The 25,112-nt window shown below is 40.1% G+C and overlaps 1 protein-coding gene and 1 long non-coding RNA gene across 2 annotated transcripts; both read right to left on the bottom strand.

The window, feature by feature from the left end:
• Positions 1–643: 643 nt before the first annotated feature.
• On the bottom strand, positions 644–3,515 carry LOC307028358 (E3 SUMO-protein ligase ZBED1-like). The gene is made up of 4 exons (XM_079663307.1): positions 2,681–3,515; positions 2,029–2,536; positions 1,641–1,827; positions 644–1,493 (listed from the first exon to the last, which is right to left on the bottom strand). Exons 1-4 carry the CDS (start codon positions 3,285–3,287, stop codon positions 1,257–1,259), a joined length of 1,539 nt encoding a protein of 512 aa, XP_079519433.1. The 5' UTR covers positions 3,288–3,515; the 3' UTR covers positions 644–1,256.
• Positions 3,516–20,213: 16,698 nt separating this feature from the next.
• Positions 20,214–24,414, bottom strand: LOC307030127. Its single transcript, XR_013805556.1, has 2 exons — positions 24,275–24,414; positions 20,214–24,153 (listed from the first exon to the last, which is right to left on the bottom strand). It is a non-coding gene; the product is annotated as an uncharacterized lncRNA (long non-coding RNA).
• Positions 24,415–25,112: the final 698 nt, after the last annotated feature.

The raw sequence follows: 25,112 nt of genomic DNA, 5'->3' as shown, positions 1-25,112 counted from the left end.
GATCCGTGTAAAGGAAAGAATGAATGGGGCCATGTATCGTGAGATTTTGAGTGACAACCTCCTTCCATCAGCAAGGGCATTGAAGATGAAAGGTGGCTGGGTCTTTCAGCATGACAATGATGCCAAACACACCGCCCGGGCAACGAAGGAGTGGCTTCGTAAGAAGCATTTCAAGGTCCTGGAGTGGCCTAGCCAGCCTCCAGATCTCAACCCCATAGAAAATCTTTGGAGGGAGTTGAAAGTCCGTGTTGCCCAGCGACAGCCCCAAAATATCACTGCTCTAGAGGAGATCTGCATGGAGGAATGGGCCAAAAATACCAGCAACAGTGTGTGAAAACCTTGTGAAGAAAACGTTTGACCTCTGTCATTGCCAACAAATGGTATATAACAAAGTATTGAGATGAACTTTTGTTATTGACCAAATACTTATTTTCCACCATAATTTGCAAATAAATTCTTTAAAAATCAGACAATGTGATTTTCTGGATTTTTTTTCTCATTTTGTCTCTCATAGTTGAGGTATACCTAGGGTGAAAATGACAGGCCTCTCTCATCTTTTTAAGTGGGAGAACTTGCACAATTGGTGACTGACTAAATACTTTTTTGCCCCACTGTATATATATATATATTAGTGGTGGGCATAGATTAATTTTTTTAATCTAGATTAATCTCACTGTATTCTTGGAATTAATCTAGATTAATCTAGATTAAAATGGCTCATTTGAATTCTGCCGAAGGCATTCAGAATATGTGTGCTACCCAAATAATGACTAAAAGTAAGTCTTTGAGAACGGATTTCTCAAGCCAGGTGGTGCATTAGACCAGGGGCTCATCTCCAGTTTCGAAAATGCATCACAAACTCCTTGAGAAAGCTGTTCTATGATAATTGGTGATGAAAATAAATCAATGACAATGAGATGTACTTGTGTTTATTAACTGTTTATTTTTAGTTGAACAGTAGGCCTATATAACAGGATGTAATGAACTGTTTACAGTCAGTAGCTTTGTGTCAGTCAAAGCTCTATTCTCCTTCTTCCACCAGTCACTCAGGCAGACCAGTTTGTTCACATTTTCTGGTGACAAACAAGCTCTCCTCTTCTGCACAATATGGCCTGCTAAAGAAAAAAGTCTCTCGCATGGGACAGTTGTGGCAGGAGTCCCCAAGTATTTACGGGCAATTTGGGCCATCTTACCATAGACAGCAGTGTGCTCCGACCACCACTTCAGTGGACACTGATCTAGACTGGCACTGGGCTCTACCTTGTACCTCTCCACTGTACTATCTTCTGTTTCTCCTCATCTGATTCTGAGTCGGATCCCATCAGTAGCAGGGCTGTTTTCTTCTTGGGTGGCTCAGGGTTCTCCTCCCTGAGTGGCTGCAGAGCAGGTTCTTCTCCCTTCATCAACGCACTTAGCTTTGCCCACACTGGCTCCCTCTCTGCTCTGGGCAAGCACTTGAGGTCCTTAAATCGTGGATCTAGAGCAGTCGCCACCTTTGATGAATAAAAAATAATAATTATTGATTGATGAAAATGTCACTTTCCAAATCCAACCTCCATATTTCTTCATGACTTATTCATCTGGCTTTACATTCTATTATGGTCATACAATGTAGTTATCTTCTGGTCACTCTGACATACCTTAAGCCATTCCAGGTTTATTTTCTCCCTCCGCTGGTTGAGGTCCTTGATGAAGGCAGCCTTGAATCGCACAATATAGGCAGGATCATCATCTGAGATGTTCATCGCATGCTGGAGGTGGCACAGGGCAGGTAGAACCACAGAGCAGGATACATACTTATCTCCACCAAGGAGCTCAGTGATGTACCTACAGACAGACAGACAGACAGACAGACAGACAGACAGACAGACAGACAGACAGACAGACAGACACACACAGCAAAACATTATTAGTGACAGATTAATTTAACTCAGATTACACATTTAAGGGCAGGTGTTTCTTACATACAAAGTGACATTTAAAAACTTGTATGCCAATTCATGAACACATTATCTTTGTAGACCATACCTGCATGGCTCCAGCAGTTTCTCTAGCTTTGCCAACTTCTCATAATCCGCATTTGTTGGGAGGGCCAGGTTGTGCTTCTGCAGCGACAGCGTTGTGTGCAGTGCGTCTCTGTTGCGCCTCACGCGCTTTATCATCTCAAGAGTGGAATTCCAACGTGTTGGAACATCTTGCACGAGTGACTCCTTAACTTGTCCAAGGGAGGATTGTTGGACATTTAGCTCGTCTGAGTTGGCCGGACTGTGTTTGAAATGTCCGACCACTTTACGGCACTTGGCCACTGCACCATCAAAACCACCTTCCCGAAATGACATTACAATAGCTCTCTGTACAACATGCGCAACACAGGGCAAGTGCTCGAATGGAAGTATCCTCCCTGCTGCCACCATATTAGGAGCGCTATCTGTTCCAATAGTGCTTATTTTGTCAGTTATCCCCCACTGATTAGCGACGTCGAGGAACTGCCTTGCACACGCTTCTGCAAAGTGACGCTCCTCTGTTTTCATCACACCTAACGGACAGACAAAGTAAATTAGAATAATTTCACTACTAGTAGTAAACAACTAGCAATTATCAAGAAGCAAACATAACGTGGTGGTAATTAAAAGGCTACGAAATTAAATTATGTAATTTAAAATGACATAACGTAGCATACCTAAAGCGAAGGAGTGAAGTTCCCAGCTAGCATCGATGAGGTGTACTGTAACGCCGAGGTAGTTGTCGTTGTTAACGGACGTCCAATGGTCCCCAGTCAGTGCTACAGACCTCGCCTCTACCATCTTCTCAACTTTCGTAGCTTTCTCTTCTGCGTGCTGGTCATTTATTCTCCTCATGATAGTTCGCCTCGCAGGTAGTTTGTAAGATGGGTCACCTGTGGCCGCCTGGAGAACAAGCTCGAGCCCGTCATCTTCAACCACGCTAATGGGCCTGCAGCTGGTGGCAATCCACTGAGCGAGGAGACTAGTTAGCTTGGCTGATAGAGCTGTGCTGACGGGCTTGCCTCGGTTGCACTCAAACATAGTTGTTTGACGACGAGTCTTCCCCCGCGCTACATCAGTGCTCGGCCCGGCATCTTCCGCATTAGCTAAGGGATGCTTTGCGTTTAGGTGGTACTTGAGACTGGATGAACTCCTACAGTAAACTAATTCCGCATTGCACAAGGTGCAAACAACCTTATTTTTGTCGAGGTTTCCATCGGGAAGCTTCTTAAAAATAAATTTCCCCTGAAGCAAACCCCGCGGCTTCATTCCTGCTGTATCCATGTTAGCATGTCACGTTTAATGTGGCTGATTTGACCGGGGTCAGATCCATAGACAGTAGAAGAAACACAGGTCAAAGACTCGATCTCGCCCCCTACAGTGCAATTCGGCTAGGTATACATCCGCGCTAAATTATCAAGGTGAAAGTCATCATCGCTTGCGTAGTATAGACCCAGCTCCCAACCCAACTTTGAGAATAGATTAACGGCGATATATTTTTTTATCGCCGACAAGAGTCTCAGGTTAACGCAGCACGTTAACGCCGATAACGGCCCACCACTAATATATATATATATATATAATTAAATATGTGCACACAACTGACTTTACCTTGTAATTTCAATATTCTCCTCAAATGTATAATTCATGAAGGTGATTAGTGCTTTCAAACCCTTACATAAATGGCATCTATGCTGCTGTGTTTGAGAGCTGGCACCTCGCTATTAAAGAACCAATTCAAAAACTGACGTACTGTGCCTACAGCTGTTGGCTTCCTACTGTATAAACCCAACATAGTAAAAAGAAATGTGAGAGCAAGATAACCATAGAGCACAAATTACCCTCTGCAAGAGATCTTTTATAGCAATGAGATGAAAAAAAAAAACCCCAGACCAGCTTGATAAAAAAAAGTGGAAAATATTCACATAGCCGCTTTTGCCAATGAAATAAATATTATTAGTTGTATATTATTTTATATATAATAAATTATTCAAATTTCATTACTTTGGACATAATAAAGAAATATTATGTATATCATAAAACCATCAAATTTGGCCAAATTGCTATATCAACGTAATTTACAGTCAATATCATGCATATAAATGACCTTAAATCCAACACCATTATCATACAAGGGGCGTTGGTGAACTCCAGTTCGAATCCCGCCTCGGCCGCCACTTCGTCAGGCCGTTGTGTCCTTGGGCAAGACACTTTACCCGCATTTGCTCCTGTGGGTAATGTCCACAGTAATGACTTTTACATGTCTCATATTTGTAATGTGTAATTGTAAAGCGCTTTGAGCACTTGTAAAAGCGCTCTAATAAAAAATGTAATGCATTATTATTATTATTATTATTATTATTATTATTATTATTATTATACTTCACAAATCTTTGTGTGTGTACAAGTGTGTGTTGCTGGAGTACTGAGAAGTGACTGACCAAAATATTTTCTTAGAGCAGTGGCTCTCTAGTATAGTGTGAAAACCCAGTCTCAAAAAACAGCACAGTCCTGTCTGCTAGCGGCAGGGCCGTCCCTGGCCAACTTGAGGCCCCACGCAAAGTGCCGTGCCACACTAAATGCAGCGCATAAACGCATAGGTAAGCCGCATTTGCGGCTCAGTTGAGGCTCAGTTGAGGCTCCCTGCGCAAGATGAGGGCCCCTCCGCGAGGTGAGGCCCCACGCAGTCTGCGTGATCTTCCTGTAGGGAGGGACGGCCCTGGCTAGCGGCCTGAATGGAACGTCTCTGTATGTTCCTTCACAAAATGGTGCCCCCAGTCCGTGCCATTAAATTACTAGTGAAATGATGAGAAAACTAGAATATGTTTGCTTTTATGTGTGAAACAACTTGCATGTTCATCCGTTACGATACTGGTGCCTAGAGCTGCCAAAGGTGTGCCAATCTTTAAATGAAGATTAATTAATATGTGTCAGCCAGCCTTTTTTGAAGGAGTTCCTAAACCAAACCCATTTAATTTGACTTTCAATTTATTGATGCCATAAAAATTACATTACTTTTTCCTCGGATGTGTTGGTTTGGTTAACACGTGCATATGGTGCATAACGGTTTTTTAGTAATGACTGGCTAGCAAAGGATAAAAGCCCGGCTGTGTCTTGGTTTCGAAAACCAAGACACAGCTACGCAAGCAGATCCAAAACATGAAATACACTAGTGTAGCAACTTTAGCAACCAGCAGCATGCATCATGTTGGAAAGCATTAAAACCCCAAGAAGTAATGTTAAAATAAATCAAAATAACAAGCAACGCTAGCAACAGTGGTGTAGTCTACTTTTTTGTAGTGGGTATACTGTAATAATTGTATTCATCCTGTCTCGAAGCAACACCTCCTGAACACCATCACACTTAGTAATGCATAGACTACTCTTGAGACTGGTTATGTGTTATCAACATGTCAATGTATTATAAGCATTTTTATGTGACTTTTAACTGCCAGAGACATTAACAATAAAAAAATAAAAGAATGAACAATGATGGAAAAAGCCCACTTATCTTCTAGGGTTGAACAATTAATCGACATTTTTATCAAAATCTCAATATGGCCTACTGCAAACACTGTCTCTGACACAGCTCTCACCGAATTTCCAACTAAATCCTGTCCACCCTTCTCCGTGAGCTCCTGGGCTATTTTGTGTGCTCTGGACGTCTCATGTCGTCTAATCTTGTTTCTCAAAGAGGCCAGAGATGTTGATCTGCTTGAATCTGAGGACTGAATCTTAAAGTGCACCCACTCCTCAGACATAGACACTCGTTGTTCTGTGAGGACATCTGTTGATTTTGTAGCGCTACAAAGAGCACAACCTGGAAATAAACAAAACCATGACTAATTAGCATAATACAAGTTTTTACCAATAATATCTGCAGAAAAGAGCCAAGATTTACTCAAAAGTATTTAATAAACTGCTTACAATATTTACATCATGGCTAACAAATGCATGAAAAGCAGATAAAAGGAGAAAAATCTTCCACTTTTTCAATAGCTAATTATTTGACAACTACTGATAACTAACATATAGTAATATAATGGTGCAAATGTTTTAAATGCACTTTTAACATGACCATGAATTAACTCTCATTTGCATAGTCATTGACTTTATGAATTTCTGTTGTTTAGATCAGCTTTCCTTTGCATGTCTGCTGACATTTACCTAACTTTCTGTCCCTCCACTCTAACCAAGGATGCCTGTTCTTACATTCCAGCTACTGTTACGTTAATGATAACCATGCTAATTCCACTTACCGGGTAAATTTGCGGTAGCGCCGGGCTCGTTCTCTGTCACCTTTAGGACAGCCGCCTGACCTGGCTCTTCTTCTTCTGTAGTGGTAATAGGGGAAAACTTCGGAAAACATTAAAATATTTTCGTCTGTTTTCGTTTCATGTTTGCTTCCTGTTTAGCGCTCCGCGAACTTGAATGATGGAAGGATCAAATTCTGATAACGTTAGAGAAACGTGGGGTTTGTCAGAGCCGAACAAAGTGTGTTGCTGTTGCTTAGCAACAGGCCAAAGGCGACGGAAGCCCCAGACGTCCAAAAGTATTAACATAGAAGGGGGCGAAAGCGTGAAAGCGAAGTCACAAAATTATGTTGTTACGTATCATCGCTCATTTTTAAGAGGGCATACGGAAATCACTGGCATTTTCTAGTGGGTATACGGCGTATACCTGCGTATCACGTAGACTACACCACTGGCTAGCAACAAGCATAGCATACAAATACTACAGCTAAGCAGATAGCTAACGTTAGCTTGCGGGTTTTCGACAAGCTATAGACATCCTGAAGATTGAGGCATTGAATATTATTAATCATGTATAGTCCATCAAAATCAAGATTATGAAAATAACCGTGATACGATTTTCTGTGCAGTATTATGTTCTGCTCAAATCTGATATGAGCCCAAAATAATAAAATGTTGTCAATTTTGCTCTGTTTTGTGTGGTTGCCTATCACAGTTATTGACATACAGAGATATTGACATATATCGCCCAAAGGTGTTGATACTGCAACTACAAATGTAGAGCTACAGCATATTTTACTGTTTTATCAAAATGTTACACTGATCTGCATAAATCACAGCATAGCTTGGTATAGAATATTAATATTAGAGTAACTTATAAATATGCTATACATCAGTGTTGTAGTCAAGTCACCAATTCACGAGTCCAATTCACGAGTACAATTCACGAGTCCAAGTCACTCTCGAGTCACCACTCTTCGAGTCCGAGTCCAAGTCCGAGTCACCAAGGGAGAGTCGTAGTCGAGTCCAAGTCCGAGTCACCAAAGGAGTGTCCGAGTCGAGGCCGAGTCATCATTACCTGTGTTCGAGTCAGAGTCCAAGTCCGAGTCACCTAAGAAGAGTCCAAGTCAAGTCTGAGTCACAAGTCTTCATGCATTAACCTTCGTGGATATATGTGTTGAAATGTAGCTGCTCCTCTACATTGCTTTTATCCTGTCATGTTATACTAATCTGTCTATTGAACTGCTGTGAAGCGAGTTTGGCTACAATTCTTGTAATAGGTGCTATACAAATACAAAGCTTATTACTAGGGCCGGGACTCGATTAAAACAATTAATCTAATTAGAGGCTTTGTAATTAATTAACCGAAATTAATCGTATTTTTAATCACATATAAATATTTGACCTGAGAACAGTGAGAAGCAATTTTTTTCACATGGATTTTAGTATACCATTGAATAATGACTGAATACATAAGCTTAAGCAACAAAACATTGTTTTTTGTTTTTTTCAAGGTGGTACTTAACCAAGACCAACAGAAAAGTGCAATTTTTGCCATAAAGTCTAGCAATAGCATATTTAGGAATATAGTACATTTCAGAGATTCAGGTAGCCTATAGGTAGGTAGACCTTCTGTAAACACTTTGTTTTTTAAGTAAAACACAATACTTTCAAGTACATTCAGAACATTGGAAACCCTGAATATTAGAAAACATCTATCTGTTGCTTCAGAGGCCATAACAGACTTTGTTGATTTACCAACAGTTGATTTAAAAAATCTAATGAATTTCAGTCCAACTCTCTCAATAAACCTTGGCCAAAACAATAAACAGTTCAACATAAAGTGCCAGTTGCACCAACAACATAATAAATAGTTCAACATAAAGTGTACCATTTAAAATAAAATAAAAAAGTGCCAGTGATTGACCTCAATCCCTCCTATTCTTCCAATATCCTGATGAAAAATAAAATCTCTCTGTTGCATAGGCCACTGTTTGATCAACATTTCAGTAACAAGCCCATTGGCCTCAGGATACCTCTAAGACTACTTCTTCTGCTTCTTCTCTTTCAGCCAGTTGCTGAGACAAACTAGGAAAAATAAACAAACGATAGAAACGAATGGTTTTATAATAAACGGCCCTATTTCACGATGCAATCTGTAGTACCTTTTGCAGCCCCTTATCTTCTACTACTCCAAGTGGTCTACAGTCGAGTGCAATCCAGTGAGCCAGGGAATTGGTTATTTTTTCAGATGTGGACTTAGTTATCCTGGCCCTGAAACCAGTCATCTGGTTGAGTGTGGGTTGGGTGTGGGTCCTTGTACTCGGAGTCGGGCTAACGTCCACACTAGCTTCCACGCTAGCTGCTATATGTTTTGCATTGAGGTGATACTTGAGGCTTGATGTGCTGCGGTGATATGCGAATTCCAACCGTGCTCTTATCGACGCTTCCATCCGTCCGTTTTCTAAAAGAAAATTTCCCATCCACGGGGCCAACTAAAGCGGTCTCATCAGCTTCTTCGTTCATGTTTGACTATTGTTCACTGTGGTTTGTTGTTGTCTGAAGTCATGAACGTTAGTTGGTGCTCCAGTATGATCGGTACGCCTGAAACTCATCCAGTGAGAAACGTTCAGCGGTGCAAAAATAAGTGCGATTAAAATGCGTTAATTTTTTTAACGCGTTAATTTTTGTGTAATTAATTAATCTTAATTAACGCGTTAAAGTCCCGGCCCTACTTATTACTAATATTAATATTATTATTATTACTGTAAATTACCTTTAATATGTCTAACTATATTTAAAATGAGTTACCTTTTAGAGAAGTGATTATATTTGTATGCCAATATTTTCCTATGGTAAAGTTTTCAGTTTGCACTTTTATTTTGATAGTAATAAGATCGGGACTCTTATTTTGAAGGAACTTTTACCGGTTAAATGGTTTACTGATAAATATTTAGCCCCAGAAAGCACACATGCAAAATGACTCATTCTGCATGCTAAGTAGCCATGTGCTTTGTGTTATCGGCTGAATCTTTATTTATTGATTAGATCACGTTACTCTGATGATATAGTGTTCAAGACTGCCTATATGGCTGAACTCGATCCTTAGAGTAATGTGTTACGGAGCCTTCTCTTTAATATTGTTTCCACATAACGAGCATTTTGCGCTGCTCTTTTCCAATGTGGAAGCAGAATGTGTGAAAGCATACAGCACATGCGGGGTGTGTCTCTAGATATCTCTAGACTGGAATAGCGGGGCCCAGTACGTGAACTCGCTTCGCAGGTGCACACGCCAGGATAGAGGACATCAGACTCCAGAGAAAACTTGCTCGAGTCTGAGTCCAAGTCAGAGCGTCAATGTACAAGTCGAGTCCGAGTCATCGTTGGGGGGAAAATTCACGAGTCTGAGTCCGAGTCTAAGTAAGATCGTCAATGTACAAGTCGAGTCCGAATCATCGTGGGGGGAAAAATTCCCGAGTCCAAGTCAGCGTACGCGAGAATTCACGAGTCCAAGTCCGAGTCGCATCAATCAGTGCGCGAGTCCGAGTCGAGTCACGAGTCCCGATAATCGGCACTCGAGTCTGACTCGAGTCCGAGTCCAGGACTCGAGTACTCCATCCATGCTATACACACAGGCGACCAAGTCTATGACAGTCAAACCCTTTGATTAATTCCCCCTTGTCAATGGTGAAACATTATCCACTGCTAGAAATGAGAATACAGTGCCTGGAAATTGAATCATTTATTTTTTTTAAAGTGAGAAAGGTATACTCTTATAGTTTATTTATTTTATTCTGATAACATATTGCAAATATAAATGTAAGAGTTATTCCAGGGTCATTTTATTTTAAAGCAGTCAACGGCATGTTTCATTATTTAACAGTGCCTTGTTTTCTATCCGAAGGGCTTATTGTTCTTCCAATCTGTAAATGCCTTGATTGACTAAAGAATCAACAAGGAGCATTTCAAAAAGCACAAGTAAAGCTGAGCCACCCAATACTGTGATTCCACTCGATAAATCTCAGACATGTTTTTGTTTTGTGAGTTACAGTGTTACAGTTTAATGTCAGGACCTCATCAGATGCTAATGGCCTAATTGAATATGCCCGTAAGATAAAAAAAGTTTTCTCTCCTAGTTTTTCCACATGTCCCGTTCAATCTGATGTAAGCAACAGCAGTGATCGTGAAGGTCATCCAGAGCCGCTGCACACATATTAATGAGGCACAGTTGTTGCTAATGGAGGTACAGTAATAAATATTGGCACTATTGAATCATTACGATGAGTCCGGAGTCTCGCGGCAGCTGTGTACTTGGTCAAGTTCATTTTACCTCATCTGCTACTTTTCATCTTCTCCACTTTCACACTCCATTACTGCATGTCTGTGTCACAGGCACTTGCAGATCAATGTGGATACTGTTTCTGTCCCCCCCCCCCCCCCCCACTGTTGTCCCTCATCCTTCACACCCCTGCAATCGATCAACCATGGATACATGCTAGCCATCAATAAATATACCATCAATTAAAAGTTTAAAGGCACTTACAGGGGCACGATGTGAAGAACAATACTTTATATTGCAGATTATTATAAATTAACATAAGCCTTGCGGCCAATCTCAGCATCATTTCAGAACCAACAATTATTTCAATAATGATTTCCCACTCAAAAGTGCTATGCTACAGATCCAATGATCACCCAATGTGACCTGTTTCATTGAGGTAAATCTATACAACCTAATTACACACAGCTTACTCACAATTAGATGATAAACACTTTAAAACTCTGTCTGCAGTCGACAAATGCTCCATTTCAACAGCAGTCTCCATGTGTCTGACCCACATACGGCCGTAACATTTATAGCTCGTAACATCAGTAAAGGGACTTATTTGATTAAGCCCGGGTAATGGACAAGACAGAAATGCATTGTAAAGCAGTATCGTTGCGCCTCCTAATTGCCTGATGGCTTTAATTAAACTTCAGACTCTTATTCTTCACTAATCACACAGCTGCACAGCTCCCAAGCTTGCTTTAAACAGTACTGGGATGACTTTTTGCTGATGTCAGCTTTCAGTTAAGACTAAGTCGGTTCAAAAAGTGGCACTTAACGGCTCCTTTGCGCCATGCACGTGTGAATCTCTGAAGACGATCCGTCAGTGCTACCATTGCAATTCGTCACCAAGCAGACACCATTGAAGTATTAATCAATATGCTCCCCAAACAGCCCCAGATTGCATTTCATTTTTCAAATTAAGCATCAATTATTTTAGATTACCATCTTTGAATTAATCGCTGTAACATGTGCATTCGCTAAAAAGGCCTTCTGTTCTGTACAACACGGGCAATTTACAAGGCCACCTACCTTTCACCACTTGTGAGAGTATGTGTGTGTGCTCTACATTTTTATGCTTTTATGACTCAGATACAAACTGCTCCCTGAAGCAGCAGGGAAGGCACTCTGAGGAGAAGCTTTTATTTCTAGGGGTCCAGGAGTTAATGTCTTACTTATATATTTGCTAACCTTTAAAGTGATGCCAGCTTTGTCACAATCCTGCACCTAAATGCATCTACTCTGCCTGCAACCTTTAGAAAATTGAGCACAATGGGCTGAAAACATGTGAATTACTCATCAAGCACAGTGCAGACATTGTAATAGGTTTAGGACTGGTGGACAAAAGAGAGACAGTGCAACTTATTATGCTAAAAAGGCATGTGGTCAATTGAATGTTCATTGAAATAAACTGGATTTGGCAAAAGTGAAGCTAACCATTAACATTTACTCAGCTTGTTTCTCTGATAGGATCCGTGAATAAAATACTTAATCTGGTTGAAAAAAAACGTGCATAAAAAGTACATTTATGGCAGCTCCTGGCAGACAATGCTGACGCAAAGGAGATACGTCCCAGTTACAGACTAACAAATTAAACGGACCGTTACCGTGACAAGTTACGAATTTAACTAGGTTTGACATCTGCCTGCTTTTGCTTGGCATCCATACATCTGCAAGTAATTGGAAAGCTGGGGAAGTTACATGTATGTGGTATACATTTGTTAAATAACCAACAATATTTGTAGCATGATCAGTAAGTAATGATATGTTCAACCAATGGTTATGAGAACATTCTTTAATTTCCAAATGAAAAATACAGGATACAAATAACATGATGTTTACAGATCAGCACATTTTAATTTGTTCAGAAGTCAGCCAGGACTTTTATTCGTAATTTCACTTGCAATCCAATCAAATCAGCCTTAAAAAATGCTTGAATGTGCGTTCATGTGAACCGAAGTGCTTTAGCAGTATTTTGTGGTGGTAAGCATTGACAACAGTTCTAATACGGAAGGATAAGGCAGAAATGAATAGCAATGGCATTTCTGTTAACAAAGAAAATTGACACCTCTTTGCAGACACAGGCTTCAACAACAGGACAGAATGCATCGCAATAAAGCGACTCACCAAAGAGAGAAATATATTTTTCAAAGATTTTTTGGAAAAGCAACATGATGAACACAAATAGTCCCAATCATCAGAGGAAAGCCATGGGATATCAAAAGAGAAGATCAGGGGTCTGCGAGTGCGCAATAGAGAGATTTGAGATAGTGAGCACAAGCCATAGCATCACAATGGCTTATCTCTCTAGTAAGAGATGGACTCCAACACCGAAAAGGAATTGGAAGACTTATTTTGGTGCTGCTTCGTCTCCATGTTTACAGATTGTGCAAAACTGCGCATGGTGGCAGAAACCCTGGCTGATATCTTACTTTGAATGCATGAATCATGTGTACTTTAGCAGCCTGGTCAATATCTTCTTATTTTGTATTGCTGTAGCCTGACCAAAATGTTGAAACTAATAGATGAATGTGTTGAAAGTAGGCAGTCACCACATCTGATGATGAATAGGGTTACACTTTTAAGTAATGGAACTCAAAAATAACTCAAAGGAACAGAAACAAGAATAAACTAAACATCAAAAACTGAAAATAAATTATAAGAAGCTTATTAGAAATATCTTCAAATAAAGTACATACAACATCAGAGCGCAAATAGGAATGAATGGTGAACGTGTTGAAGTGGATATATCTGTAATTAATTGCAGACATTTTTCAAAGCACCAAAGATTAATTGAGTAAAAGGATAAATAATGGATTTGCCAATAACACTTCCCTAGTTGATTACTTATAGACTTGAGAATACTTTGGGTATTGCTACTTCTCTAGGGTTAAGTTAGAATATTCTTTTCACTAGTCTATACATTTGAACAGTGGGTGAAAAGTTGCCTATTCTCACCTGTTGTATTACCTTTAGTTTACCTTTAATATACATTTATTCCATATCATTTCTTGGAGACTGGTTCAAGGTTTTGTGCAAAGGTACTTGGATAATTATATTTTGTCATCCATAGTGACTGTGCTGATGAAAGCCCATTCTCCTGTGAACATTTAGTAGGGATGTAACGATACCAAAAACTCACGGTACGATATTATCGCGATAACAAGTCCACGGTACGGTATTTATCGCGATATTGAATAATAAAGGGAAGAAAAAAAAATCATAAATTTTTTTTTTTCAATAAAACATTTTTTTATTCGGAAAATATTTCTTTATTACATAATAAATCTGATTTTTACAGCCTTTTTGTAGGATAGCAGTATTTTAAAGTGTCAAAAACAAAGTGACAGTAACAGACTGGAACAAGAAAACCAGTGTTTTTGTACCTACTGGTACTACCCAACAAAGTAAGCATTTTCTTTATGCCACTGCATCTCACAAATAAACAAGGACATTTAATAATCAGACCCTGCAATAAAATAAATCAAGTTTCACTTTAGTTTTTCAAGTAACTCAACTCAAACTCACTAGTCACTCACTCAGCATCATCAGACAGGTTTTTAGGAATATGAGAATGTCCACATTTCCAGGTATTTATAAGCTGGGGTGTTTGGGCATTTACAATATCCCCTGCTCTGGAAACAACTCTCTCGCTTGGTACTGATGTTGCTGGGACACCAGTGGTCGCGTTAACCGAATATTTTATTTAACAATGACGGAAAAATCTGAAAGCAGTCTGTCATTTTGACAGATTAGAACAAACTCGGAACAGCGCCAACGTTTCCCCGCAGCGAGGCTCTGGTGTTATGCCGTGTTATGCATGCCCTCCAAAAGGAAATGATATAGTTCCCAAACCGTACTTTGCCGTACAGATCAATACATGTCTGGGAGGTTTTGCTTCACGCTGTGCGCGTCCCGCGAGGTGCATGCACACACGGCATAACACCGCCCCCCCCCACCCCCCGTTGACAGTTCACGAGCATGCTCTATCGTGAACTGTTCAGACCCGACGGGTAATACGGGATTATGACGGATATTTTACGATCCTGTCTGTCAAAATGACGGACAGCGAAAAAGTCTAACGCCAGGCTTATTGACATGGCGAGATATAACTATATGGTTGGTACTTGTCAATGTCTCTAGGTGTGTAAATGTAGCCCTGTAAATACGATGTCCTTTTGTGTTATCTGTTGTTTTATTTTCATGTTGTAACCTACTTGCTGCCATGTTGGACAGGTCTCTCTTGAAAAAGAGATCGATGATCTCAATGGGACCACCTGGTTAAATAAAGGTTTAAAAAAAAAAAAGTGTTTAAATTTTTTTTTTTTTTTTTAAATTTTTTTTTTTTTTAAATCGCGGTAGATTTTGTCAGTCTCACGACGGTATTGGGAAATTTATTTACCGCGATACCGCGATATTCGGTATATCGTTACATCCCTAACATTTAGTAATGTGTGTAATGCTATGTACAAAGCCAGTTTGTTCACCAACAGCACTGTACCATTTTCCTGTGAGCTCAAAAGAAAAAGACCATTTATATGAGAACTTTCTCTTCATAAAGGTACTACAGTCAAGGTGTATGATTAATGAACTGCTGCTGTGTTTCTCCTCGTACGGCCAACGGTAGGTTGGTTGAAAGTCAGGTTTCAAAATGATGTAAAGAGAAACCTTTCAACTCGGCTCAGCAGAAGACTCTGTGATTCCTTCAAGCTGCCGGCCCAAGAGGCACACAGCTAGCTGATCAGTATGCAAAGTAGGAATAAGCATCTTCCAAAGCCAGGTTATTATCCTTAGCTAGCCAGTCATTACTAAAAAACCATAAGAAGAACAGAGCACATTCCTTATTCGTGTCATTGCACAGTTCCGTTAACGTCTCGGAGTGACATATCACACGCAGGCTATACCCTCCAGCTTGCATTGAACTCTCTGGCAGACCGGGCAGACGTTCAGTGTGTGAAGTCATCTATCATTCAGAATCAGACGGTTCAGCTAGGTTATTGATTTTACGAGGGAGGCTTGGTGGGAGATATCTACGGGTGTCATCGGAGACCAAAGAAGCTCCCACTGCTTAGCATTTAAAGGTTCACTAACTCTCCGAAACTTCCTGTGTTTCTTTTGGTCTATAGTGTACTGTATGAAAAAAATCAATGAAAGACTTCGGGGAGAATTATAAATCCTCCATCGTCACTCTACAGATTTGAACTTGTGAACTTAATGAGCAGCTTTATAATTATTTCAGTTCTACTCAAGGTGCTCGTTACATAATAGGGACTGTTTTCAAAGTAAAAAATCCTATATTGTTCTACATCAGTACTGGTCATTTTACGGCCCCAGGCCACATCCGGCCCGTTGGCCGGTGAGGTTGATCATAAATTATAATATAATGAAAAAAAACAGCAACCTTTTCAAAATAAAAGCAACACAGCTGTATTGCTTGCATGGCGTAAATATTTTCTAACTGTTTTTGCTTTATTTTGAAAAGCGTGCTGCTGTTTGTTTTTTTTATTTACGTAAACGCGCGCTACGGCTACGAGTGATGCTGGCCGGCTAGGACATCGTGGGAAATCTGGAGCTTCAGCTGCAGAACAGAGCGGTCAACTTTGACTTTTTTCCTTGGCTTTGGATGAGAGCTGCGATGTACGTGACACTGCCCAGCTACTCGTCTTCCTACGTGGGATAACTACGGACTTAAAAATCATGGAGGAGCTGGCAGCCATGCAATCAATGAAAGGGACAACAACAGGGAGTGATTTTTTCACGGAGGTAAATGCATGTGTGGAAAAGTTGGGACTGAAATGGGACAAGCTGACAGGCGTGACAACGGATGGTTGTCCAAATCTGACAGGGAAAAATGTTGGACTATTGAAGAGAATGCAGGATAAAGTGACAGAAATTAACCCTGAGCAGCAATTGGTATTTTTGCATTGTATTATACATCAGGAAGTGTTGTGTAAGTCAGTGTTACAAATTAACCATGTTGTTGTTGTTGTTGTTGTTGTTGTTGTTGTTGTAACTAAAATAGTTAACTTCATCAGGGCAAGAGCATTGAATCACAGACAGTTTGTTGCACTTTGAGGAAAGTGAGACTGAACACCGTGACACCCTACCATGCAGTTGTCAGGTGGCTCAGCCTGGTCAACGAGCTGAAAAGAGTATGGGACCTGAGAGAAGAGATTCAAGACTAAAGGAAACGACATCCCACAGCTTTCAGATAGCAGATCTTGGTTTTGCTGTAGATGTGACTGCACTAATGAGTGAACTAAATGTCAAACTGCAAGGCAAGGACCTTTTTGTGCATGACATGTACAGTGCAGTGAAGGCTTTCATGAGAAAGCTGCAGCTTCTCTCAAGCCAAATGGAGGACAATATTCTCATGCTGCCAACACTGAAGGAAGCCACACCATCAGCTGATCACCTCCAGAGGTACTCATCCATGTTAGAAGCACTGCATGGTGAGTTTTCAAGGCAATATAAAGACTTCAAACAGTTGAGAATGAAATGAACATGATCTTTTCCCCATTTACATGCTATGTGGATGAAGCACTCAGTGATGTTCAGCTTGAACTCATTGACCTGCAGTCTGACACACTTCTGTCAGAGCACTTTAGGTCAGTCTCACTGCCTGAGTTTTACTCTTCCCTGAAAGAGGAGAACTTTCCACACATGAGGAGACATGCTCAGAAGATGATGTTCCTCTTTGGATCTACCTACATATGTGAACAGACATTCTCAGTGATGAAGTTCAACACATCCAGATACAGATCCTCTATCATCATCACTGATGATCACCTCTTAGTTGTCCTCCGCATATCCACCTCAGACATTGAACCAGATTTCCGTGCACTTGTTCAAGCCAAAAACCGACTGGATTTTTCTCACTGAACAAGTAAAATTAACTGAAAAACAAAAATCAAAAGCACTTATTTATTTTTGTATAAAGCTGATTAATTTATTATCTTTAACATACTGTAAAACACCTTTTCAGTATTGGTTTGTGAAGATTAACGATTAATACTAATTCAATGATTGTTTTTACTGTTTATTAACTCTATAGGAGTATTTTCCTATTTGGCCCACTCCACAATTTCATATATTTATTGTAAGGGAACATTCTTATTCTTTTGATTACCAGTAACAGCTCATAAAAATATGTAATATACGCATTCTATAGGGGGAGAAAATGTATATTGAGCAGAATAAAGTTCAACTTATTTTGATTCGGCCCCCCAACACAGCTCGAGTTTCTGAAGTGGCCCCTTTTAAAAAATAATTGCCCACCCCCTACATCCATCAGCAGCAATGGACAGAGGATGTAATAATCATTCCAAGGTTCTGACATATTTCAAATAAATTATTCATACCACTGTTCAAGCTTGACTTTCTATTATTTAGTTCATATTTTCTGAAAAAGATTGGCGTCATTATCATTGTCATTGATTGCACAGTTAACCTGACATTCATTGCAAATGTGGTGTGTGAGAATCTTACCTCAGGCTGCTTCAGTCCAACTAAATTAAGACCATAAATAAATCTAGGACTATGCCTATGCTTTTATGCTCCATAACGCTAAAGTTATTTTCATTCCAACTTCAAGGATGAATTTGCAGGTGAGATCCTCATTCCAGAGTGCCTTAGAGCTGTATCTGCACGCATACCATACACATCTCTTTTTTATATTTTTCATTCTCATATTTTTAAATCTTGTTCTCTACACTTTTAAAGCCCTCCTGTGAAAGAGTAACCTGGTATTTTTAAATCCTGGTCTCTACTTCCTATGTTTTTGGGTCTGAGTGACTAATGAGGACAACGTTTTATGAAATTGGCCCAGCATTGAACGAGAGTGCAGCAGATGGCAGCAACGAAATGGGCCGCATTCTAAATCGCATTGAGTAATTCCTTACAATCAATGTACTACATTTGCTAGTTTTTGAGTCAAATTGTTGAAAGGCCCTACAAAGAAAATAAAAAGATTTCTTACTTTTTGTCCCAGTCTGTTTTTCAATGTTCTAGGAACAACGGTGGACATTTGAGTGAGAGTGAAATAGAATGTCATCTATAAAGATTTTCAACGTAATGGCAATTTAAAATGTTATAGCTTATTTGTTTGATTTTGAATACGTCAACACTATTTCAACATATTTCTTGTGGTACCTGTTTTATTTTTAAAGGTCATCTATCATCATCTATTCTTAGGCAATAGCATAGGTCTCAGATATATAAAAATATATAAAAAATATGTCCATGAAATGTTTTGCTGAAAATAGCCATGCCTCATATCCCTCCATTTCAACCCTGTTATTAAAGTGCTGATTCGGGTTATGAAGCTTTAAAGGCCCAGTGAAGTGTGCACCTGTGCATGATCTGTTATGCTAATACGTATAGTAATGACCAAAATTGTCCATTGGAACCCATATCAAAAAATGTTGGAATAGCAACAAATTTGACGAGTTTTGAATTTTCCGGGGAAATCTGCAGTCGACCTTCGCCTTCGTGGGCGTGGCTTGCGATCTACTGCGTGACGTCACGAGATGGACGCCGCTGCACTGTTTACATTCACCACCGTTCGTTTTTTCTCTTTTTCAAAGTCGAATTTCTCAACGTTTTTGAGCTAGTATTTTCCTGGAAAGTGTGTCGGAGTCGACTGGAAGTGATTTCCAATCGAGAAAACCTGACAATGGAGGCGACAGTGAAGAAAGAGGGATGAAAAACACAGGGGAAACGATGCATTGCCGCTGGCTGTAGTAATGTCAAGTCTGCCGAAGTGGCGATGTTTCTGTTCCCAAAAGATGAAGGTGAGCCTGGCTGGGGTCATTGTTTCGTAGATTCTTTGATTGATCATGATAAATAAAGGCCAGTGGTCGATTCGAGAGAGAGAGAAAGAGAGACTGACAGAGTTACAGGGTTGTTGTTAGCATCTGGTGCTAGCTCGGAGCTAACGGAGATTAGCTGTTTCAACAATAAGGAGAGGGAGAGTGCTCTCCTGTGGGACTGAGAGAGATAACGTCAGCTCAGGGAGGTAAACTGTAGCCTAAGTTATCTCAGTGGGTTTGGTCATCTATGTAAACAAATATTTCCATCTATGTAATATTAGTTGTATAAAATAGGTTAAGAAATCATTCCAATGTTTTTTGATTATTGAAATATATGTTTCATATGAGTGTTGAGAGCTGTATCCATACATCTCTTAATGTTGCCCTCAAAGTGCACCAGATTGATCACTTTCCTCATCTATCCTGTCCGAAAAGCTGTCCAAATCAATCATTTCTCTCACACTAGTATCACTTTCCAGAGTCTCCGCCATGTTTACAATCGCAACTGGGTACATCTTGTGACGTCACAGCCACTATCGTCTGCAACTTCCGTTAGGCTCAGACGGCAAAATTAATAATTCATTAATTCATTAATTATGAATTATTAAAAAATATTTTAGCCATGAACAGGCACAATGATATGTAAGGAATGAAACTGCCATTTCATTTTGGTGCAAAAACATGCACTTCACTGGGCCTTTAAAAAACAAAAAATTGAAACAAATTGAAAAAAATAGGGGGTGGAGCTTATGCAGGACCTGGCAGATACTGTCTAAATGCGGCGGTGATGTAATTCCCTCGAAGCACAGGCAGACACAAGTGGCTTTCTCATAACGGGTTTATTCCCCCTAATCCACCGTGAAAACTACACAAACAAACAGTATAAATGACAAACACAGTTTCGTGTTCGACACACTAACATGCACAGCATGTGAGATAACTAGCAAGGTAATAAACATACAAGTAATACAAACACAACAACATACCTCGTTGGGCTGCATGCTCTGTAAACAGAGGGAAGTATTCTTGTCAGGTAACTTTGGTCTTTCGCCTTTGAATGGTTGTACATTCATTGGTTCTTTGTTTCACACCTTGGTGTTCTTTGGCATGTCGTTTCAGTCTTGCAACTGCTCTTGACCAATCAGAAAATTTCTGAAAGCGATCCAATAATGACCTGTCTTCCTTCCGAATTTCAGGATCATCCTCATTGATTTCTCCCACCTTGCATTCTCTTACAGGTAGGTCCTTTTGCCAAATAAACTTTGATCCTGTGAACCAGTTGGAAGTCTTCAGTCGCTCTGCCGTTAAACCTCGAGAGGCATGATCTGCTGGATTGTCTTTAACTTTGGTTCGGCTCACATAGTGTACTTCAGTTTTGAGACTGAGAGAAGGTTCTACACCTGGTGTCACTTGTCTTATTACTATGCGATGGCTAACGCCAATGGCGTCTCCATAATCCAGACAGGGATTCATGTTTCCAACAATACTCCATCCAAGGTCTGTACGTTGTGCCTAAGGTTGATTTTCTTTACCAGACACAACTTCTCTTGGAAGTAAAGCTTGTGAGCAGTTGTACCCTATGAGCAGACCCACTTCACAGTCTTGCAGAGGTGCAATCTCTCCTTGGAGGTGCTCTAGATGAGACCAAGCTTTTGCAGTTTCATCTGTTGGTATGTGAGTTCTGTTGGCTGGAATGAAGTCACGTGTATAGACTGGTGGTAAGGGAATCTTTTTACCGGAGTAAAAGCCTCTGACTTGTAGGTTGTTCACTCTTTGAGCGCTTATAACTGTGGTTCTTGAGGTCATAGTAGATAGCTTGAGCTTGACTTGTTGTTTACTTGCTTCCAAAGCGTCAACTACTTCACTTAGCACAAATGTTGTGTCACTTTGAGAATCCAACAGAGCGTATACAAGGATTTCTTCTGCTGGTTGACATGTGGATGAAAATCAGACTGGAATTATAGCAGCTGTTTGTGTATTACCTTCACCAACTATTACTCTGTTGGAAATAGCCGCTGTGGTTCTTTCTTCTTGTTGTGTTGGTTGAGGTCTTTCTTTGTATCTTTCTTGATTTGTACGCTCTTCATGCAGACAGGTAGGATGTTGCTTGTTCTACACTTCACATACACTCCTACTGTGGCAGCTCCTTGACTGATGGCCAGTCTCGAGACATCCAAAGCATAGCTTCTGAGCTTGAATGTACTTAATTCTGTCTGGAACAGCTTGCTCCATGAACTTCCTGCAATTGTGCAAGGAATGCCAATTCTTCTTACAGAGAATACATGTTAAGACGGTGTTTTCGTCTGAACTTGTGGTCAGTGTCTTTGCTGCAAAGCTTTGTTGTCTTTGAGATTTGGTGTTTTCAGCTTCACCTTGCTTCAGTGATTGCAATGATGTGACAGGGTTACAGGCAATATTTGCTTCTCTTGTCAAAAACTTTACAAATTGGCTGAAGGAGGGAAATTGTTTACTGTCTTCTTGGACTTCCGTAACCTTCCGATTCCAGCTTGCAGTTAGCCAATCTGGTAATTTTGAAAGTATTTGCCTGTTTTCATTACAGTCATTCAAGATTTCTAATGCCTTGATGTGGACCATGGCAGCCTCGCAAATACGGAGAAAGTCTGCAAAATCTCTGAGCTCAAAGCTGTCCTTAGATCCTATCTTGGGCCACGATTGAAGCTTGTCTCTATAGGCTTTTGCAATTGTAAATGGATTCCCATATCTCTCCTCCAAAATCTTCCATGCTGCAACATAGGCAGATTTGCTTCCGAGCAGGAAATAACCATCAAGTGCTTTCTTAGCTTGTCCACTAACATATGTCCTTAAGTAGTATATATTTTCTTTGTCTTGGATGTTCTTCTGGTCAATCAGTATTTCAAATGAAAGTTTCCAGTCATTGTATTTCAATGCATCCCCACTGAATACTGAAGGTTCAGGAACTGGAATTCTGTTGGCAGTTAAGGCACCAGCTAGCACCTTAACAAGCTCTGCTGTACTTTCACTTGAGGAAGTAGTGACAACCTGTCGTTGAGGACTTGTGGGAGCAGGCACTGGGTTACTTACCAAATCCCTCTCTAGGACGTCTTTCCATTCTTCTTTAATGGACTCTTCTTGGTCATACACTTGCATTCTTGCTCGTGCTGCATTGAAACCTTTTACTGCTTCCAAATGCTGTATTTTTCTCCGTTTGTCATCCAGAGTCTGTTGTAGAGCTACATGCTCTTCTTCTAGACGAGCTTTAATTTTAGCTTCCTCTTCCTCTCTTTCTGAACAATGTCTTAACTCTTCTTATTCTCTTTCTAAACGACGTCTTAACTCTTCTGATTCTCTTTCTAAACAACGCCTCATGGCTGCAGTCTCTTGATCAGCTATCTTTTTTTTAGCTTCTGCCTCCAGGCGCTGAATTTCCAAATGTTCTCTTTCTTGTTCTTGTAACACTTTCAGAACAGCTTGGCTTGCAGCAGCCTCAGCAGCAGCTTCTTGACGTTTAACAGAAGACTGGATCGATTGCTTGGAGTTGCTTTTTGAAGAAGAAGTGTAGGTGCTTGAGTTAAAGAGAGAACCTGCTTCAGGCCAATCTTTCTTTTCTCCTTCTGGAACTTTTCCATCCAGGAGACTTGAGGCTCTGATGATGACAAACTTAGAAATCTCTGCACACAGCTCCACTCTTCAACGCGTGTCCTGGTCTGGAGTTGAGATTGTACGCAGATCCTCATAAACACGTTGGATATCTTCCGACAAACTTGTGACATCATGAATTATGTCATTAAGCAAATCTTCAGATAAAGACTCTGTTGTTTGAGATAATGGCCGCTTAGCTGTTTTCACTTGTGTTCTCCATTTCTCATAATTGTACTTTTGTAGGAGCGTTTTCATTTGTTCTTCTTGCATTTTTCTACCCTTTTCTGTAGGAGTTTTAGTTCTTTGACCTCTTCTTAGCTGCTGTGCTTCAGTGTTATCCACAGCTTCGTCTTGGGACTCTGCACTTTCCCTAACCTGAATTGTAGGCTCACTAGACTTAGACATTAGAAATCACTACTTTAAAGTGACTCACTTTTATAAAACAGCAAAATGCAGTTAAACCTTTTAATGAACTTTCAACACTTACTCTAATGTAAGTGTGACTTAAATGTACCCTATAAGACTTCAATAGAGGTAGAAATGCACTTAAGATAGAAAATGTGCCAAAACAGCTTAATTGAACTTTACACCTTTCAAAGATATACTCAAAAATAAGACTTCAGAACTTCAATGAAATAACTTTCACTTATTATTCCCAAAAACACTTTGAATTAGAAATTGGAAATAAAAACACTTATTTTCCCTTTAACTTTACGCCTTAATTAACAAACCTTAATAAAATGACATGAGCAAATAAGTCAAAACGCTAACCACACACACTACTATAGTTGGCACTCACAGTAATAACAGTTTAGCAAACCTTTACAGAAGCCCTCTACTCAGATCACTCTTGATTTCTTAGTGTCCAAGTTCTATATGGCTCTGTATTGAAGCTTTGCGCTTTTAAAAACTGCGCGCATCGTCCACTTCTGTGTGTGCATGCGTAGGTTCTGCTCCTCCGGCGGCCATTTGAAGACAGCCTCGTGCTCAGTCCGTGATCCTCTGAAGTTGCCGCTTCGTCAATTAAGACACACTCGCGTCGATGGATAGTCGAGTTTTCACTGTAATTCCCTCGAAGCACAGGCAGACACAAGTGGCTTTCTCATAACGGGTTTATTCCTCCGAATCCACCGTGAAACCTACACAAACAAACAGTATAAATGACAAACACAGTTTCGTGTTAGACACACTAACATGCACAGCATGTGAGATAACTAGCAAGGTAATAAACATAAAAGTAATACAAACACAACAACATACCTCGTTGGGCTGCATGCTCTGTAAACAGAGGGAAGTATTCTTCAGTTCTCTTCACAACTTATATGTTTAAGAAAGAATACAAAACTAATGGAGCTGTAAGTATCCGTGCATCTTACTCTGAGGGTGCTTCTCATGTTCTCGCTCTCTAACTCACGCGAGAACAGCATAACGAGACGTGAGCTTGAACTTCAAAATAAAAGACATATTGCACGCATGAAACATTACAACAATAATAATTAGTACACTTAGAAAATACACCTTACAGTTAAATTATGAACATGTAAAGGCTGCACTTACACCATATCATGTTCAAAACCACATCAACGATTATTTCTGAAACAGTATGGAGCTCAAATGCTTTTTCTCTCTCACAGGTTTACCACAATGTGAGTTCCTTTTTATATCCTGCTTCTTACACATACTCTCTCCAGTACAGGTTAGCTCTGAGTGTTAGCAATGTTTGCTAATGTAAACAAAGACCATATTACGTCCAAAACACATCGGGCATTGATTCTAATAGTGACATTTCTGATAGGGCTGGGGTACACGGAGCTGATCCAGATTACGTCATATCGGATGGCAAATCTGTATCAGCTCTGTTGTAGCCCCATGTTTAGACATTTGCGCACGGAGAAAAATAGTGAGGGTTTTATTTTCTGACATGTTGTGAGTTTCCTGACACACCGGGGACACATGTTTGTATAAAAGACACAAAAAAGTGCATTTTGCATGATAGGTCCCCTTTAAATTTTCTTAATCTCTTTCATGTCTGTTTTCACGTGGTGGCTCTGTGTGATTTCCCGCCTATTTTGATTGTCTGTCCTGGCCTAATTAGTTT

The sequence above is a fragment of the Notothenia rossii genome (genome assembly GCF_949606895.1).
Source record: "Notothenia rossii genome assembly, chromosome: 2".
NCBI classification, from domain to species: domain Eukaryota; kingdom Metazoa; phylum Chordata; class Actinopteri; order Perciformes; family Nototheniidae; genus Notothenia; species Notothenia rossii.
The sequence above is the reverse complement of the archived record's forward strand: the minus strand, read 5'-3'. Positions and strand labels throughout refer to the sequence as shown.

Bases quoted from the DNA above. Each gene is read 5' to 3' on its own strand.
- LOC307028358 (XM_079663307.1), bottom strand. From the start codon at position 3,287: ATGGATACAGCAGGAATGAAGCCGCGGGGTTTGCTTCAGGGGAAATTT. The intron at 2,537-2,680 runs GTATGCTACGTT...TCTGTCCGTTAG, and splicing joins ACTTCACTCCTTCGCTTTAG to GTGTGATGAAAACAGAGGAG. The intron at 1,494-1,640 runs GTATGTCAGAGT...TATTCATCAAAG, and splicing joins TAAACCTGGAATGGCTTAAG to GTGGCGACTGCTCTAGATCC.